Below are 20,527 nucleotides of genomic sequence, written 5' to 3' on the forward strand. Positions count from 1 at the left end.
CATGTGAAGATAAAGACCGAACTTGGAGAAGAATTAAATGGCGGTGGGGGGACAGGGAGGGCAGTGAAGCGCGTACCGGCTGCGGGGAAATGCTTTACTGCTAGAAGTAATTCAGCTTGATATTTCACTTACCACTGTAACCTTTTAGCCACGCCCTATATAGCGCTGAAGGCTGACTTCAGCTGCAGCTTCATGGCTCTATAGCTCATGTTCATCCCTCTCTGCTTTTAAATGAGAGATCTTATCTAAAATACGTAACGCTTCTGAAGCTTAAAGTATGGCTCTCTTCCTAAACCAAATTATCATTTATGCATGTCCTCCACAAAGAAATACACAGGTTCTTTAAATTTACTAAAATGCAGGAAGGATTCTTATTTTCTATGCTGTTTATATCCATACATACAAATGTAGGATTTATTTACACATTCGTCTAAACCAACTGTTCAGTCTTTTCTCTATCGGATACTAGAGTATTAAAAATGGAGAGGACTCAAATCAGATCTTCCTTTTCACTGTGGGAGAAGAGGCTTGCATAGGTGACAGGCTCATCTGACAGCTGCTTGGCAGCTCTGTGTGCCTATGATTGTGTAGTTTGGGAAATAAGAATATATGGTTGCATGTTGTACATGTTCTGAGGCATAAAGAGATAGTAAAAGGAATGATGAGGTGAAGCAATGAGATCATTCTAGGAACAGTGAAGACGGCTGTCATTTTTATCTTGTGGGAATGTGAAAGGCTTACATCCCACACTTTCATGCCTTCCCCTTCCCTCTGACAGGTTCATGGCTACAGTGGAATGTACCTGTAGGAGGATCTGCTCTTTGTGGAGGGGTAAGTCCAAGCAGATGCACCATCAGTGAGCTTCTAGTATCAAGGCAGATACCTTGAACTGTCTCTGCAACAAGGAACCAGGAGAGACAACAGAGCACAGATGAAGAATTTGTGCATATAAGTCTACTGAGGGTGGATAAGCAGGTGGTTCCTAGATAAGATGAACACCTGTTAAAAAGCAGAACGGTTCTGGCCATTTCACACAGAGGCCTCATCCTTTTCACAGTTGCTCAAAGGTAATGCTAGTGAGCCAGGAAAGTCAGCTGGCTCCCCACACAGCTATGTGCTGAGCATGGACTTAGCTGAGGCAAGGCACTGCATTTCCAGTCCTTCTTCTGGATTATCCCTAAAGGGACATATGCGAGTCATAAGGGATTGATCTTCCTGGCTACAGCTTTTGTTCTCCAGAACCTGAGTGGGATCAGACAGGCTTGTGTAGTAATTGCACAACTAAGACCTAAGGATTAACTTCACTGTCATTGCACCAGAAGAAATGTTGCACCCTTTTTGCTCCCACACTGTTGTGGATTTCTATAAACCATTTTCCAAAATACATTTGAAGGTCTCTCCAATTTCCTTGTTTATAGTCTCCAAACCACTTTCACAGCTCTGTTCTTCAGCCACATTGACAGCTTCTCTTTGCTTCATGACCAAGGAATTTTCTGCTGGGTAACATGAGACCGCTATGCTGGCTGCACTGGTGGGTCTTGTTACACTGTGAGCAAAAGATCAGCAGTGCCAAGCAGCTGGTAGTATACTGCAATCCATTGTGCAGGGAGACTTCACATTTTTTTTTATTTTAAGATACACAATGACTAACAGTCCAGCACTACCTATGTGCTAAAAGTAATCCTCTAGAATGCTCTCATTCTAAGAAAAGACTGAAGTGGCTCACTAAAAATGGGATCGGTTGGTCCTCAAATACTTCAAAACTACACTGAGTGAAAGTTATAGCAAATTTAATTCAAATTAAGCCATTCCCTTAATTTCAGTTGGACAAGGATTTCATATATAGCCTGTTAGTGTTTTATTGACACGCTGATAGTTTTAAGGAATAAACTGGCCTTAGCGGAAGTCTGTATTTTGTTAAACGAAAAAATAGAATACTTTTTAAACTGTTAATGGATGAACAGATATATTATAGTACTTAGAAATACATTCAAAGGGAAGTTTTCCATTTAAAGAATACAGTAAAAAATCAAGTTGTAGTTTGGTACCTGTCCATCTGTCCCAATGGTGCCTCCACAATCTGTGAGGAGCTCAGACATGTCATAATAGCTAACAAACTCCCATAAACAGGCTTCCAGATTCAGATTTCGGTAGAATCGTAAGGTATTGAAGCCTCTAATTGCTGGGCTGTATTGGTAGGGAATGGTCTCTCCAATCACATCTGGATTTTTGGTAGCATCAGTCAAGAAACCATGGTGGGTCTTCACTTCTGTGTAATCCAACAGGTTGGAGCACTTATGGTTTCCAACTCTAGTTCCATCGGGGCTAAGTGTCAGCTCAAAATTGGAGAGCTCTCTTGTAGAAATAACAGGCAGCATGCCTAAAAAAAAAAATTATATCACTGTCACTAAATTTCAGTGCTCCGAGTCGCTTAACTTAGCAAAAAAAGCTCTTGAACACCAAGCATATTATGAAGTGCTTCTACACTTGGAACTCACAGTAATGAATGTACTTGAGAGTTCAAAGAAAGATGATACACTGCATATGCCTTTTTACTATGAAATGCCAGATATTTCAAAATCTGCAACATATTTTTCAATTGGAATTTTTGTTTTCAGAAGCATGTAGCAATTAAATTGCTTTATATCTTTTTAAAACTTATGCCTTAAGTAACTATGCACTTCAGAGGAATTTTATTAAGTGTAGGTCTAGCCCAATTTATGTAAACTATGCAATTAATCTGAGAACAGTCTTCACATCAAAGACTGTGCAGCTATACAGCATCTTATGCATCTTACTGCAAACTGCATTTGTACATTCATGGCATTTTTCTCTGGTTCCATGTGTTAAAAGATTACACTGTGATTTTGACTATTTAAAATAACGTGACTGATAAAATAGCTCAAATGACAGCAAGTTGTGTGACTTTTCTCAACTCCACAGCTGCTTTTGTCATACCATCGATATGTGGCATTGTGACTGTCAGTTTGATGAGATTGGCATAAGCTGGATCTTCTGGGCCTGTATAGCGCAGTTTGGCAGAGAATGGTTCTGCTCCAACTACTCCTGACACACGAGGCTGACAAAGACCTAATGGAAAAAAAAAGAAAGTAACTTTACTTTATGTGCAGAATAAATAATCTATACTTTCCCTTGCATTAATTTCAGACACACTTTATTTTCCCACTAGATACGTTCCTAAAATGAGGAGAATATTCTGAAATGACAGGTAAATGGTATGGAGAGCATTTTATAGAGGTTAGAACAGGAATTTAAGCAAAAGAATAGCCAAGTAAAAATCATACTTTATCAATTGGATTGCATTTCCAGAACCTGGTGATGACTGTACCTATACGTTTTCAGTTGAATATTGCAACCATGCTTGCAAAATAAGTGTCAGGTACCCTCCTTCCTTACAGATGACCTCAGAGGCCTTAATTCCCTTTCAGTTAAAGATATACAGAACTTTATGGAGGATACTTGATCTGTATTCAGCTGTTTTTGGCGCTGGATTGGGGTGTGGACCTATATATGACTTCATAGGACTCTATAAGCCACTTGTCTCATTAGAGCCCAAAATGTAGTTAGAATAATAATGTCATAAACTAATTTTAGTTGGAAATGTTCTCTAGAAACACTGTGCTCAAAATGGAGCCAGCTTCAAAGTCAGATCAGAGCCTTGTTCTGTTGATTCTAAGTTTTTCCAAGGCTGGAGAATCTGTAAATTCTTTTGGCAGCCCATTCCAGGCTTAGTTCAACCTGTTCTAGTACTAGTCCTGGTTTGCAGGACTAGCAGATTAGGTTTGCAATTGTGTGATCTGAGGTACCTGCAACTGCCAGTAACATCATTCAGTGCAGAATTGCTTGCATCCTGGTCACAGGGTGGGTCCCCTGAGAAAGAAACTATCAGAAGTAGATAATCTGAACATTCCCTTTTGCATATGTTTTGTTATTTGCCCATTTCTGAGGGGTTACAAAAAAAAAAAGGAGGCAGGGCTCACCTCCTGGATCATTTACTGGTTCTGGTGGACTTCATTTTGCTCAACAGCTCTAAGCTGGAAACAGCAGGCTTGAGGACACAAGATTTCTCTTCTGCAAAACAATAATTTATTTTTTCTCCAATGCAAGTAAGATGTGCTAAAGAGACTAAATGTGTTTTTTTTTTGCACAATCTGACTTACTTTGCATAATTTGGTCTATTCACTGGAGGTCAAATGCTGTTCAAGTTGCAAACAGGATTTTGGCTGGTTGCTTAGATCACTGTACATCTTTGAAAACAGCATATAACACCTACTTAATTTCCACCATCTGTGTTGTATATGATCATCAGAACTGATGACTTCCACATCACAAGACAGTTAAGCTACTGGAAGTAATATATTTGTGACAGTTCAATGCTGGTCCTGGACTAATTAGCCCTGCTAATTTGTCATGTGTAATCCAAGTAATGCATTATAAATCTAACATAGTCAGACTGTTTTATAAAACAAAACTAGCTCATCCAAAACAAGGTTGTCTGTCCTTAAAATGCACTACACTGCATCTTGTAGACAATACCCTTAGACAGAGTTCTTTTTAGTCCTTTTTAGGATTCCTGATAGCACAAATAAAAGTGACTTTAGCCTACAGTCAAAATGTGAAATTGAGAAAGCAGGTAAATATAAATTTCATTTATTAAGCTTCCCAAAGCCTTAACTTTGCAGGAAACAAAAGGTTTTAATTAAAATATTTAGTTGGAAAATTCAAGGAAATTAAAATTATATTGCAAATGAACAGTCACATAGTTATGTACTGTAAGATCTTACAAAAAACAGAAGACAATACAGCAACAAAACCAGCAGAGATGACACAAAGAATACAGTATTTTGTAATTCACCTTGATGGCTGACAATTACTCATTCACCAGATTATACAGTAAAAAAAAGTATCTGAGATTGCTATTACAAAATGGCATATGCTATCAGATTGCACTTATGCCCATATCAGTTCCACACCTCTGCTTCATAACTTTATTCAGTACAAGTTTCATGGAAGGAGGTGGCTGGGCAGAGGAGGTAGACTACAGTACCTCTGCTGGTTGAGAGGACGCAGCATCAATTCAATATTTATTAGATATCAGAGAATCAGTTAGAGAGAAAGAAATAGAAGGCTGAATATTATGAATTTCTCAACCATAGAAAAAGTTTATCTAGGCTCTGTTATTGGGCACCATTTCCTTTAGTCAAGGAAGAAACACATTCTCAGGTGTCCAATGAGGCTTCAATGTCAAATGAAGCTTTTCTTCTGGCTAGGCATTCATAGCAGCACTCCCATGTGGATTCTCCAGTGTCTAATAGAAAATGAGATGCACTGCAACATTACTACAGTCAAATTCAAAAGACAATAAAACTCAGCTTTCATTAATTTCAATGCCTGGTCTATATTCTTTGGAATAAATAAATCTTGAGAAGAAATATTTAAATGTTACAAGCAGAGATGGAAACCATTTCCTTTAATACACTTTTGTGATGCGCTAAGATACCTTTCACACTATCTCTATTAAAAATAGAAGGAAAGCTGAAGTGGTAGCATTAAAATGCCTTATAATGTCATCTGATTTTGTTAGTGTGGAAATTGAGATACAAAAGTAGCTTACGGATTTAGCAAGAGGTGATACGTTACCTTCCGATGTGCTTATAGTTACAATAGGGCTCATAAGTTCAAGACCCTCATTCCCATCTGAATTCACAGCACGAGCTGCACACTGGACACGAGAGCCAGCTTGAAAGTAAATGGAGTCAAGTGTGATCATCTTGGATGAAGTGAAGAAGGTATCAAAGTCAACCTCCTTCATGGGGCTCGTAACACCATCAGGACCAGTGGGTGCACTCACAAGCCATCGATATTTTGTCAGAGTGTTATTGATGTTTTCACTAGCACATATAGAACCAGTCTTATCGAAGTCTTCATATTTAGGATTGCAAGCCTGCAGAATAAGGCAGATGTGTAACTATTTATTTGCTTTATGGGAAAGGAATTTTAATTTTTTAACAGTCACTCAGCAACATGGAACAGATAACTCCAGTAAAAAATAATTAACTGATTTTAGCTGTGATACTTTTACCATTAGGGTAGATTAAAAGGCAGGTCTAACCACTGAAATAAAAACTCTCATTTTCAGTTATAGTTTATGGGTGAAAACACAGTTATGGAGGCTCAAACTACACTTCTACCTGCTACTTTAACTTGAATATCACACTCTGATCTAATTCTGCAAATAGACTTTGCACTTCAAGATTTCTTTTGGTTTTGTGCTTAGGAAAACCATTCAACACAAGACCCATTTCTGTGTGTAATGAATGGTGTGAGAAACTGAAGATGTAGATGGACCAAAACCTTCCACAATGCAAATGAATATCCATGGCAACCTTTCAGTTGCAAAATTGTAATGAAAGAAGCCTGTAGTACTCCAAAAAACAGCAGTCATTTTTCAATCTGTGACACTCATTAAAAACAATGGCTCATTGGTTATCTCCTGTAATTTAAACTTTACAAGTTAACACAAGGAAATGTAGAAAATAGTAAGTCGATACAATCATAGACATTGTACAAGTATCAAACTTATTCTTAGCGATGACCAAGTGTTTTTTGTCCTCCTGAAAATTCATTTGCTATCCGGACAAGTTATATTAGCTCTTAGGACTGTCCTAGCTTAAATTCATGTGTGACCCGCAACAATATGATTAATAACGATCATCTAAAATTCAGGTGCTCCTTTGAACAAAATCCATATATTGGTGCTGTTCCACCTTTCCACAGAGATACTCACTGTAATACAGATGACAGGATAGCCAGCTACGGGACTGGTTCTGTCTTTGGCTCTAGAAGTATCATCATATATCAAAAGGGATGCAACTTGAGGGACAGAAGGAAAGGTGACATCTGCCATGCTGTTCATTTCTTCAATGTAAACAATGGCCTTGGCCGTCTGATAATGAAAAGGTAAAAAAGTTCTCTGTGAAGATTTAAACAAACAAAGGAATTCAAGCTACACGTTCATCAGAATACGTACAGATTTTGAAACACTGTCCCAGGATAGGCTCTAAAACCTCAGCTGTATGAGCTATTGATACCTGACCCTATAACCTCTTGTGTCCCAGCTTACTTGAATCCCTTCAGTATTCTGGTAGAACTCTGATGTGCACTGTATTCCTCATCTGCCAAGTGGAAATGTGGTGTTTGACGTGAGCAACAGTGTTTGCTGACAGAAAACTCATCTCCCTGGCTGCCTGGAGTCAGACTATGTATGTGGTACTGATGAAGAGACTAAGAGTTTGAAGAATATTTTTATGTAGAATCCGAAGAATTCATTATTTATATTTAAAGTATGTATGATATAATGCTAGATAAAAAAGAATATGTGGCTGCTTAATTTCACATAACAACATAGCTTTGACAGTAGAAGACCTGTTTCACCTGATCGCTCTTTTTACAGCGTATTTTATTTCCAAGACAGCATTTCCAAGATTTTTAGTGCTAATTCAAAAAAGAGCATGTATCTGGAAAAGTATCTTGAAAATTTCTGTTTTACATGGACTGTCCTTGTCTCTAGAACCCCATGAAACCTAACCACCATGGCAACAAACTGTTTTGGGTAGGTGCTACAATGTCAGTGGGGATTACATTTGTCCTTTAAACTACAAGCAAAGATGGCTTGCATAAACATTAAGAGAAGAATAAAGCTATGAAGCCAAAAAGTAAGAATATCTTTTTACCAGACTTTGCTGTTGAGGTCTTGGAATTATTTTGTTACCTGTATTTCAGCAACCATGTTCTCATCAGGTTTCAGGTGAACAGTGAAGGCTTCTCTCATCTCCCTAACTCCATCAAAGAGAACTTCAATCTCCACAAAGTGCTGTGTTTCACCCTCCTTAAATTCAATTTCTAAAAACATAATGAGACACCTAAAAATAAATCTGATGTTCATAGCAAGCTGTAACTTTAGGCCTAGCCACAGGAGACAGCAGCTAATACCCACCTTTCAAATTACAGATGTTCATATGAGTGTATTTAGTTTAATCTATTTGATGCTAAAAATAATAATGAATAGCAGTGAATACACAGAGATTTCACTGACAATGAGGAACTGTCATCACAAAAAGAGATCTGCGAGACCAGGATTTAGTATAATTGAACTTTATATTCTGGAAGTGATCTGGGACTAATTATTCCACTACTGTTGGCAACATATGTGAATGACCTAAAGACTTAAGAATTCTAAATGAAAAGTATTGTCCGGGTTTACTCAAACAAAATGCATTTTAATACAATGCTAGAACCAAAAATAAGGCACAAAATCAGAGTTATATATATAAAAAAAAGTACTTTATATTAAAAAGCATTGTCTCTGAAAAAACTTCTGAGGTCATGGTGGATGAAAAGTTCAATCTTAGCTCTCAGAGGTAGAAGTGAACTCTGTATCAGCAAGGGGATGCAAAACTACAGAAAGTATTTAACATTTTGTATGGAATGGGTGAGACATACTAAAAAGTACACACATTTCAAGAGAAGTGATCTTTTCATAGGCTTGGGAGGAGCTTATCAGTGTAGAACAGAATAGAATAAAATAGCATAGCTCTGCTCAAAGATCATTAAGTCCAACTGCCTGACCATTTCAGGCTTAGCCAAAAATTAAAGCATATTAATGAGGGCATTATCCAAATTCCTGTTGCACACTGACAGGTGTGGGTCATCAGCCACCTTACTAGGAAGCCTGTCCCAGTGTTTGACCACCTTACAGTAAAGAAATGTTTCCTAATGCTCAGTCTGATCCTCCTGTGGCACAGCTTTGTACCATTCCCACATGCCTTGCCATTGGTTCCCAGGGAGCAGAGCCCAGCACCTCCTTCTACTTCCCCTTCTTAGAGAGATGCAGAGAGCAATGAGGTCACCTCTCGGCCTTCTCTTCTCCCAAGTATCCTCACCTCATAGGACATACCTCCAGATCTGGTACCTTAACATCCTTCTCATATCGTGAAGCTTACAATTGCACACAATATTCAAGAGGAGGACGCACTAATTCAAAATTTAGTGGGAGACTCAATTCTTCTTACTGGATGGCTATAGTGTGTTTAAGGCATCACAAAATGTGGTTTCTGCTCTTGGCTGCAAGGGCACATTGCTGGCTCATGTTGAACCTGTGTTCACAAATACCTGAAGGGAGGATGCACTGAGAGTCAGGCTCATTTCACTGGAGCCCAGTGTCAGGATCAGAGGCCACGGGCACAAACTGGAGCACAGGAGGTTCCCTACGAACACCAGGAGCACTTTTGTGCTGTGTGGGTGATGGAGCACTGGCACAGGCTGCCCAGAGGCTGTGGGGTCTCCTCCTTGGGGATCTCCCAGAGCCGCCTGGATGTGGCCCTGGGCACCCTGCTCTGGGTGTCCCTGCTGGGGCAGGGGCTAAGCCAGGTGACCTCAAGAGGTCTCCGCCAACATCAATCATTCTGTGATTCTGTGATTTCTACAATCTTTATTATTTAAAGGATGTAAAACTAAGTGCTGATGGCACAGAAATTGCCAACAGAAATTGAAGACCAGAAGAAAATAAAAGCCTTACAGAAAGTAACTTTCTAATTAATATATTGAAACACGACCCTATTCTAAAGGGACAGGCACAAAAAGCAGCAGTGGATGGAAGCTGGAGTACGTATGGGAAATAAGGCATAGACAATAAGGAGTGAAAGGGAGTGACCAGTGAAGCAAAACTGGAAGGCATAAGTTAATACTTATAGCGCCAGTGTCAGCTGACATTAAAAATTCCTGTGGCTTTCGGGAGGAGAGAGCAAGACTGAAATGCAGGAGATAAAGTGGCTGACATTAGCAACATCCAGGCTGATAATTTTTTTAATTACTAACATTTTTGCTCTTCAAAGATCACTAGTGAGAAATGCATCTCCTTCTGTGGAATTTGAAGATGGCCCAATGTTGTGGTTGCAGTTCAGAAATAAGTCCCATCTTGCAGCTGGCCTGGACACCAAAACAGTTTATCCCAAACCGTGAAAACACTCCAGCAAGGAAAGCTGAGTCTTAAGACACAGATTAATATCATGTATTAACTATAAAAGACAGAAAATCTATGGTGCTATGAATTCTGTTAGTTATCCAACAAACACGTAGGTGGGCTACTAACAGAAAGAAGCTTATCAGCTATGAAATTTATCATTCTATTTCACAACTTCTCTCCTCATTCATCACTGAAAGGAGCAGTGGGCAGTGAATTGTAGAGATACAGAAAGAAATATTAAATATTATGAAAGTAGAACAAAAAAAATAGAAATAGATATTCATTCCTAGATAGAGCAGTAAACCATTAACTTACTGAGTTGCTTAAAAAACAACTCCGCAATCTATGATTAAATGCTTCTGCAGAGTAATGGTAATACACAAATGTTCCTAAGAAGGCATTCAAACATTTTTCCCACAGTTATTCAAGCAAGAGATGTCTTCAAGAGAGTAACCATTATTTTGTAAATGTCTTCATAGATACCTAGCATTCCAAGAGAAATTTGACTTTTGTATACCACATTGGATTATGTCCATATTGTATCTGAACAGCAAAAGCTATGAATGGATGTGGTTGTGCCAAGTATTCTATTAATGAAGTTATTTGATTGTTCAAACATTATATTATAATGTTAAAAATTATAATACATAATAATAATCCAGCAAATAATAGGATGTGATAAACATCTGATTGACCTTACCTTCTGATATAGGGTGATAGTCCTCTCCAGAAATAGCAGATCCATCCTTTGTATGAACTCTCACAACAGAAACCTTGGACGTGTCTCCCAGACGAAACACTGGGATTTTTACAACTGCTACCTGTCTTGTGTCCTTTGGTTCACTCACGCTAAATTTGGTCTCACCGAATTTAATAACAGCCTCTATAATTATAGGAAAAATACATTTAGAGCACACTAATTGACTTCCAAAAGCCAATAAAAATCAAATAATTTCTTACTGTCTGCATCATCTTTAATCTTTATCAAGGTCTCATTTTGTTCTCCAATAGAGGCACCAAAGGACGAATCACTTCTTGGGGTGCCAAGAACCAGACGTAGTTCTTCATCTTCTTCATGAAAAGTGTCATCCATAAGCACCAGTGTGCAAGGCTTCTCAGTCTCACCTGCAATCATTCTGAAGGTAATATCATGCAGAACTTAGGTGTTCTTTGCTCTATAACAGCACTTTTCTTCAAGCTGAAGGAGCAACAGGATACTTCTGCTAGCCAAGGCACCCACCTCAGTATTTTGATATCATACAAGTTAATGAGCAATAGTAGTGAAAGCAGAATGAGTACTCATTACAACTGTTTTAATGGGACCCTCTCTTTTGGGATTTCTCTAAGACAAGTTTATCTTTTGTATATCCACTTCACATGCATTGTTCCTTTTGTTTTATCTCTATACTTCTTTTCAGTGACCTCACCCACAGTGCGTTATTTCAAAATCAAATACTTGCACAAGGAAACAGTACAATAGAAACTTTCAGTAATACTAAAGGTAATTTTATCCTGGAATTTTTGGATTTCAAGAATTGGAAGCATATTTTGAGATACTCCCCAGTTGTGTGCACCTTCACTTACATTATTCCATTTTTATGTCTTTAAAATTCCCATTGGTTTCAAATGGCAATTAATATCTCCTTAAAAAATTCTCTGGAGCTACAAAATGCTCAATTTGAATTTAGTTTTCCAGAGCAGAGCAGTCTTTTTGGCATTAGTTTGTAAGAAGAGACTTAAAACTAAAATTAAAGAAACCAAACCAAACCAAAACATAGTAGACTAAAGACTTCCAAAATAGGATCAAGAGCTTACCAGGAAGGAATGTGATGATGGAACTATCAGTATTAGGACGTTCTTCAAAGTCGATCATTACCTGAGCTGAACCTTGCCTTGTATAACATCTCACAGTTGATGTGTATTGGATATCCCCGCTCCTGTATATCATGGCAGAAATCTGTCCATCATCTTCATTGACTACATATACAGGTTCTTTAAACTGCATCTTAGGCACTGTGCAGAGAAACATAAAAAGCATGTGTAAAGTATAATTGCAGAAATTCAGATCTTTGCTCCCCTACTACAAATTTTGTTGTGCTGTATTGCACCATGTTTATAACATATGCTGCTACCCAGCAACTGACATAACAAATTGTCTGCAGCTGAAAGGTGTAGATTCACTGGCTTTGGTATATGATCCAAAAGGACATGTGCTGTCTGTGTATAACAGCCATCCACCTCTTGTAAAAATGTGAAGGGGTACAAGAAATTAACTCACAATCAGAGACTGAGTCATTGATGAAGATGGTGGCCTTGTTGGGTTCTCCAAGGGCAGCATTCATAGGCATTCTTAGAACAAGCTCAAACTTCTCAGTTCCTTCTAACACTGGTTGTCCAAGGTCATCCAGAATTACCACACGAAATGTCTGCATACTGACTCCAGGGGCAAAATCCAAATTACGACTGATACCTACATAATCTATTCCAGCTACCAGTGGAAAAGGGATTAAAATAAATAAATAGACAGTATTACATGTAATTAAAAATAAAAATATCTAAAATGTATAACACTAGACAGTTAATTTTGATTAAATCTGTTTTTTCTTTAAATGCGATTTCAATTTTTGTCAAATGTTGGCTGCCATGTAAAGCAGAAGTATCTCTTCACCATTTAAGTTGACAGTGTCACTTTTTGTTTAGTGGTACAAGTCACAAACCTGGCCTGATTCTTTTCTCTTGTAAACTAAAAGTTATTCCACTACAATCAATATAGTTTGTAGAAAATAAGAACTGAAAGTAAGCACAGAAATCTGAAAGATTCTAGGATGAAGCAGAGTCTTTTGGAAAGACAATTCATATAAATCTGTAATGAATTTTGAAGTCTGGAGACTAATGTAAACAGGAAAGGAAAAAAAGGCAGTGAGCTGAGTGTAAGGAAGCAGTGCTGTTCAAAGGTGATATGTAAAACAGAATGAAAGGAAACTGAAAAAATCAAATTCTGCCTAAACCATGTCAGGTGGGGTTTGTCACCTTCTACAGTTACAGACAGACTGATCTGATTTTGCTTGCTTTTATGTTTTGTTTTGTTTTCATGGAATCATATTATCGTTTAGATTGGAAAAGACCCCTAAAATCATCAAGCCCAATCGTTGTTTGTTTTAAGTAAAGCAAGCCAACAGACAACAAACCAATGAGAAGGAATGAAACAAAACAAAATACGGAACAAAACGTAACACTATATATGAGAATCAAACCATTAAGGGTATCTAGATCTTTAGAAAAAGACTAAATTTTAATACTAATTTTTAGGGTGATTAAGCAGCAGCACAGCTGTTTGACACAAAGCTTTGGGGAAAGCAGTTTCACTGAAATTAAAATGGCGTTTGGCATTACGTGAATGTGACAAATATGGTGAGCTTAAAGGCCATCATCACATGGGCCTAGAGTCCTTGTTGCTCAACCCAGACCTCGGCCTCTAGGCTGAGATGCCAGAGTATGAAGCATATATTCTTTTTAGACAACATAATTTCCTTTTTCATAAGAAGGAATGTGGAAAGACTTGCTAGAGGTGAATGCTCAGATTCTCCGCATTGCTACTGAGCAATGTACAGGTTTCACACAACTTTACCTCACTAGAAATTAGTTGAAAAGATGAACTCTACTCTCCAGTTATGCTAACGATAAGCATCTATGGAAGATAGCTGCTCTTTTTATGAAGTCTGTTAATGGTTGTCTCAAATATCAGTTTGTGAAAATACTAATGTACACTCAAATTGGATTCTGCAGACAAAGATTCTATCAAAGCACCACTGAACCACACAGCTGTAGCAATCATCCTACTAAATGGGATTCTAGATAATTTCTCACTGTCTACAGAAAGAGTAACAGGAGCAAACTGTGCATGTTGACAGGGGCTATAAGCCTGTGTCTAGAATATGCTGCTGAGACAATAACCAAGTGCCTTTGTGGGACAGTGTTTTATACGAATATTTGAAGAGATTTTTCTCATTTCTGGACCTTGAAGTTGCTCTTACTCCTGTTTGTTTGAGAGCAAATTCTGTAAGTACTTAATTTGTTCTAATAAGAGAGATTTGCTGAGACATGTAAATTTCATCTTACGTAGCTGAATGTAAATAAAATAAGACCAAATGTAGTAGAATTTGTTGTTGAGATGTATTATGAAACAAGACTAAAACAGTAACTTACCTTCTGCAGTTCTTGATTCAGATTTGCGAGACCTCACTGTAACAGAGGCAGCTTTAGACAAATCAGTTCCTGTCCTCCAAACACGTACCTCAACATAGCCAGCACTCTCATCAACATAGTATTCATCATTTCCAAAATAGAATGCTGGTTCTGGTGAAAGAGTAATCACAATTCACATTAGACAAAGGAGAGACCTTCACTCTATTCAATAATTCAAATAAAATATTCATTTTAAGCTTTAGACTTTTTCTTAGGTATTTTTAGCTTAATTTCAAGTATTTGGTCATTTTGGGACAGCGATTGTTACATCAGCACTGTTCTCTTTTCCTTGCCTCCTAAGTTTCCAACTTTGTGTGTTAGGTATGAATTTGTGTGCAAAAACAAATCTGCTATCTCATTAAACTTACTTGAGCCGGGTCCTGTGCACAAGCCAGAAAATTCCTTGCATTTTTCACTTTGGTGCAAACAGACAAAGGTGAATACAGATAATGAAAGATTAATAAGTATGTTCTCACAGATTTCTGTTGTCGAAACTAGACTGGAACGAGATATATAACTGGAGCTGCTTTGGAAATGTTTTCGACCTAACCGAAGAGGCAGATACTTAATTTGTAGTTTGCCCATATCTAACATTTAAAACAAAATCAATCTTACTTCATGTAGACTGGAATGTGAATAGTCTTTTATCTTAATATTTAACTCCCAGAGTTTATAAGAAAGAAGAGCAAAAAGCAAATAAGATGAAGCTTTATCTCACTTAACAGACAGATTTTTTATCTCCATTTTTTTCCTCCCTTCTTCAACTTTTCCACCCACAACAATTTTACAAAGGAAACAGGAATGAAAACATAGCCCAGCTACATCTTGGATGAAGCTCCCCTTTGCCATCCTTTCATTCCCATTTCAAACACATAAAAGTAAGCCACACACAGCCAGTGCCTCAGTTTTCCTACTGCACATCAGAAATCACACCTACTTTCCCCAGTGTTTGAAAATCTATACAAATACGCCTTCTATCTCATCACAATTTTCTCTTGTTTAGTGGGAATTTGTTACAAACATTAAGGTTACGATACCACAAACATGCTGGAAAATACCATACAACATATGGCCAACTAGATTTGAGTTGATAAATATCATAGCAATTTAATTAGTGGCATTATGAATTCTTCCCTTTTATCAGCATAGAAAAACAGGAAAAATTCAAAGGTAGTGACTGGAAAATTTATGGTTCCACAGAGCTATGCCTAATACAGAAAAGGTACAGGTTACCCAAAGGAGTAGACACAAAGCCTTTTTAATGATAAGGGGAAGTTAGGCCTATCATTTCTGCGACTCAGACAGTTTTCACTATTATATTATATTGAAGTATCTATGATTTCTGTTACTATAGAATGAACATTTTCTAATTGAGGAATCTGCTTCTGAGTACAGCTAAGCTCAATAAAATAAAATATTGTGAACATATTTTGTCAGGAAGGTTTTGGAGAAAAAAAAAATCTAAGTTCTTCTGAAGTACTTGAGGACAATCTGACTGACTACATAGCATTTGGTAATGATTTCCTCTGTTAAAGATTGCTTATTTCTTTTTACAGAAAACTGAACAATGTAGGATAGGATTTTAATTGAAACTAACAATAAGTAATATAAAGCAGTTACTCAGTTATTAATAAGCTAAACATTCATCTGAGAAGATAGGAGTTCTGAAGTATTCTGGAATTGCAAACAATAGTTAAATTAGAAGTGTTGGAGAAAAGAATCTTCTGGTTTCAAGATTTTTTCTGTATTTCACAACTAACAAAATAAATGATTAAAAACCAAGCAAACAAATCCCTTAATATTCCACATCAGTGAAAACAAATGCAACTGCCTCTCTTCTGGGAAAACTAGACTCATTGGTTGCAAGAAATTGATGGAACTGAATGTATTTACTGAATGACAGTGCAGATACACAGACAAGCTTCAACATTATCAAGGTCATCAACCTTTGCAGAATGAAAGGCAAATTAAGCAAATGTCTGGCTTTGGCAGCTAAAAAGACTTTCAGGTCCACTTTCAAAATTTTTATTCACCACGATGTGTATTTAACTGTGTATACATATACAAAGACAGACACATACATCAATCTTAAGTTATTTGCCTACAGAGATTGGGTTGTCAGTGGTTGCATTTATATTTGGGACCAAGAAGCTTTCATCTGAAATATTTTGAATACTCAGGTGAATACAATATGCTCTCTGGAAATTCTTCTACATAGGTAATGCCTCCTATTTATTTCCATGGAAACTACAACAGATACAAGGAGCACAATAACTCTATTTGAAAGAGAAAATTCTCAGCTAAAAAACACTATTTTTCAACATAGTGACTACCATTAGTCAATTAAGATGGATGAGCTGATTGAGATGCTCTTAATTTTGTGGTGTGACAGTTGTGAATGGCCATCCAGAACGTGGCTTGTCTTCCACATTGCTGTTGTCACTGCTGAAACCCACCCCCTACTGCCTCACTGTGCTCACATCCACTGTTTGGTCTTCCTAAATGTTCAGCAAGCATCAATGAATGTCAGTGGGTGTCACTTTTTTCACACACAGGAATTCAGTAACACACTTTTGCTTCATAGGCATGTCCATATCAGACACCATTTTGTCAGACTGCTCCTCTGCTGCCCCTCTGTCACACAGTGACAAAATGTAATGGAATACTCTTGAGAAGGTTCAACCTGTACTGCCATACCATCAACATCCACCTCTGATGTTGTGGGCCAATGTAATAAAATAGGAGACTTTACTTTTGGAGCAGCCCTTGTACAATTATTATTAATTTTGATTATAGTTTTTTACTTACAGGGCTATTTCAGACCTACATGGATCTTCTAAAATTCTCAAGATGGACAAATACTCATTCAACTTCTAGAGGATTAAAAATACAGAACACCTACTAAGATCAAATAGTTATGAATGTACTAACAGAAAAAAATAGCAAAAAAAAGCATTACATCTAATAGATGTATTTTCTTAAACAAGTATTTTTAAAGATTAGCATGGTTTTCCAAGCTTTATCTCATTCTTACAATCCTTTTCACTGTATACTGATGTCCTCATAGTTCCGGAATTGATCTAGCCTCAACTCCACCTCATTTTAAGCACTTAAGTGAGAGGTAATCATTCATAGCCTGCTTGCTGTCAGTTTTTAAGGACAAAGGCAATTCCAGAAGGTTTGCCAGCGTAGCAAGGAGGAGAAGTGGAATGGATCAGCCATCACAGTGATTTAATCTGAGATCTGGAAGCATTCCCTTCTATTCATTGACCATACACAGAGCTTAGATGATCTACTTAAAATTTTCAAAGATGAAGACATTTTGGTTTATTTAAACGTTACGTTAATGCTTGTTTTACTGTTGCTGAAAAAGAATCCTCATGCCCTATTTGTTCATGTAGTCATAGCCAAACATAAAAATGCCTAAATGCAAAATTTGCTAGCCTTGTAGTTCTGAGTGTGTTTTTCACACTTTTTGAGGCGTGTTTCTTCAATGAATGACACATTCTGTATGGTTACTCATCCTAGGAAACAGATTCTTACAAGTGTTTTGTAAGCTCATTTCCTGTAAGCTGTGTTAGTAGCTCCCCAGGGGAATAGCAAAGCCAAGCTACTAACAGAGGAAGCATTGTGTCGCTCAGGTCATGGCTGGAAAACACTCTGCTCAATGACTGTGGGCTCGCTTACAGAAGACCTTTAATCCAGTAATCACTCTGGAGAGAGACTACTGCAAATTTAATGGTTCCTCTTTCAGAAAGAAGAGGACTTTTTAAAAGAGTTTTTTGTTCAGACCCGCAGATTTCCCTGGCATGAAGTTACAATAATCAGAAAAAAAGGCTAGGTGCTTTAGTCAGTGTTTTCTTGGCACAGAAATGAAATCTTTGCCTTGCCTTTGTATTTATACAGTCAGGAGTGTATATCAGCTACAGAAGAAGGCAGTAATCAAACAGGAAAACAAACATGCTTCTCATGTGTTAGAAATAGGTCTGTCCTTCAACATTATCAGAAACATATATCAGAACATAATGAATATATGAGAAATTTATATCATTGAACATATATCAGAAAATTAATGAGACAGAATGAAAATATTTGTTTCTAAGGAAGTTTTTGTTCTTAAAATGATATCCTTTCAAACTACTTTAGAGAAACATGGTAGAAGAAGAGAGTGTATGCAAGGTGCTACAATCAGTTTGGGTTAGCCAGTACAAAATAATATGGAAGACAGGATAGTTAGGACAAACACAAAAGAAGACACTCTTCTATGCCAGCATAGGCCTTAATAATGATGTGATTTTCAGTGATTAATATTTTCAGTGAGAGATACATACATATATATATACAGAATCAGGAGGAGAGAAATATTTGAAAAAAACAGGACTGGTCGCTCTGACATACTTAGATATTGGAATAGTTATTACAGATGAACATATGCTTGATCTTTTCCAGTGGTGTTAAACATTTTCTTTCTAAAAGCTTTTCCCTCCTTGGTTTCCATACACAGTACAAACAAGACTACGATGTGAACATAATGAGTTGCTAGAGCTAGCAAAAATCTGTAGTGGAACAGAAGTGCAAAACAGAGCTCTGTAACCTTACCAGCTTCTTCTCATACAGTCTAGACACGCTACACTAGACATGCAGGGCTGAGTTCCAAGGAATGAGCCCTGTTTGTTGACAGATAATTAGCATAGACCTAACAACAGACAAGCATGCTCACATTCTTCTGTACTTGAGCTGGTTCAGTCCAGATTACACATACACTGCGATGCAATGCGTACTTGCAATTCAGTTTCATGGTTAGCATTAAATGATGGAGCTGGGGCTAGTCTATAAACACAAGAATCTCCACCCTTCAGAATGTGAATTAGACAAGCTGCACATAGATTAGTTAAGAACAAGAGTTCCATGAAATTATAGAAGAAATTTACTATTTAACAGAAGTAAATATCAGCCTTTGTAGCCTCTCTTATGTACTCATGTTAACGAGAGCAAAAGAAAAGCTTAGAAAGATTATTAATTCTAAACAGTGTATATTATTGTATTATCAGAGGACTCTAACACTGGAAACTAGGTAGCACTCTACAGCTATTTACACATACTTGAAGCTATGCAAGCAACTGAGCTTGCATTAACCACAATGAAATTAATTTACCAAGTTGTGTATTTTTGTTGAACACTGTAGAAGCAAGGGTCAAGATTACAGTCAAAGCTCAATTCTAGATCAGATACCTAGTGTGCAAAAGCCAATAGCTTTTTATTTGATGTTGTCAGGACAGGTTATTTTTCAAATTCATATGCTGCAATCCTAACAGCATCCATCCTCTTAGCACTGTAGTCATAACTTTTGCAATCAGAAAGTAAATTCACCTCAGAATCAAAATTACTAGTTGCAGCCAAATTGCCACAAACATTATCTCAAGCAAATAATGTCTGCATTCTCATTTGTCTCAACAGCTCATTACTGCCTAGTACCCTATAAAGATTCTTTAAAGTAAGCTGCAAACATTATAATATCTGAAAAGTCAAACTTTAATGAAGGGTACCTTTACTGAATCCAGTCTTCTTCCCACAAAAACACTCTAAATTTTTGAATCCACAAAAGCAATGTCATACATTAACTGGACTTTCATCCCTGAATTACTCTCATTTTAAGGAACTTAATCATTTAGGCAACTTAATTTCAGCAAAGAGTGAATCAAGATCAAGAACTGCTATGAACAACATAATATATGATTTCTATTCATCTGTAAGTGAAAATATTTAATAGGAGAAGTAGTATTGTTGTAACCATTGCATGCACCTTCAGGATATCACCAGTAAACCCTGATATCTGGAATTTGGGGACACATCCAAATGTGATAGTATTGACTGCAGCAACCATCTGACTTTTACAAGGACTTTTTCTACTGTCTAGACCTCTCACAGAGCATGAAAGCAATTCAGATTCTTCTACACGTTCCATTTTTAAAACAAATCAGATTTTTTTTTAAAGAGGCACAGAAAATGATATTAATAACAAATAATGAAGAAATTATTGCAACAGAGAGAGGCAGATAAATAGGGAGGCTTGGCAACAGTATTTAAATATACCACACGCAAGGTACCTCACAAGCTGGCCAAGCGTGAGGGAGCAAACAGTCTATGATTCATACATGAGATATCAAATGAGGATTCTTAAAAGCAGAAATGGAAGGAGAAACTGAGCATCTTAGAAATTAGGTTACATAGAGATAT

General features: G+C 37.2%; 1 protein-coding gene across 2 annotated transcripts in view; it reads right to left on the bottom strand.

Moving 5' to 3' along the window:
• FREM2 (FRAS1 related extracellular matrix protein 2) overlaps positions 1–20,527 on the bottom strand; it is a 119,394-nt gene that overhangs the window by 21,462 nt on the left and 77,405 nt on the right. Inside the window, exons 7-16 of one of the 2 annotated variants that reach the window (XM_021377310.1) lie at positions 14,252–14,401; positions 12,324–12,533; positions 11,861–12,058; positions 11,006–11,170; positions 10,746–10,928; positions 7,793–7,923; positions 6,809–6,967; positions 5,662–5,965; positions 2,959–3,090; positions 2,049–2,380 (exon numbers count right to left, since the gene is read on the bottom strand). In XM_021377310.1, coding sequence (XP_021232985.1) covers positions 2,049–2,380; positions 2,959–3,090; positions 5,662–5,965; positions 6,809–6,967; positions 7,793–7,923; positions 10,746–10,928; positions 11,006–11,170; positions 11,861–12,058; positions 12,324–12,533; positions 14,252–14,401 — 1,964 coding nt within the window. Of the gene's footprint in view, positions 1–2,048; positions 2,381–2,958; positions 3,091–4,001; positions 4,093–5,661; positions 5,966–6,808; positions 6,968–7,792; positions 7,924–10,745; positions 10,929–11,005; positions 11,171–11,860; positions 12,059–12,323; positions 12,534–14,251; positions 14,402–20,527 lie in introns of those variants that run through there. The other variant, XM_021377320.1, reaches the window with a different exon arrangement.

This window comes from Numida meleagris, chromosome 1 (genome assembly GCF_002078875.1).
Source record: "Numida meleagris isolate 19003 breed g44 Domestic line chromosome 1, NumMel1.0, whole genome shotgun sequence".
Taxonomy (NCBI): Eukaryota; Metazoa; Chordata; class Aves; order Galliformes; family Numididae; genus Numida; species Numida meleagris.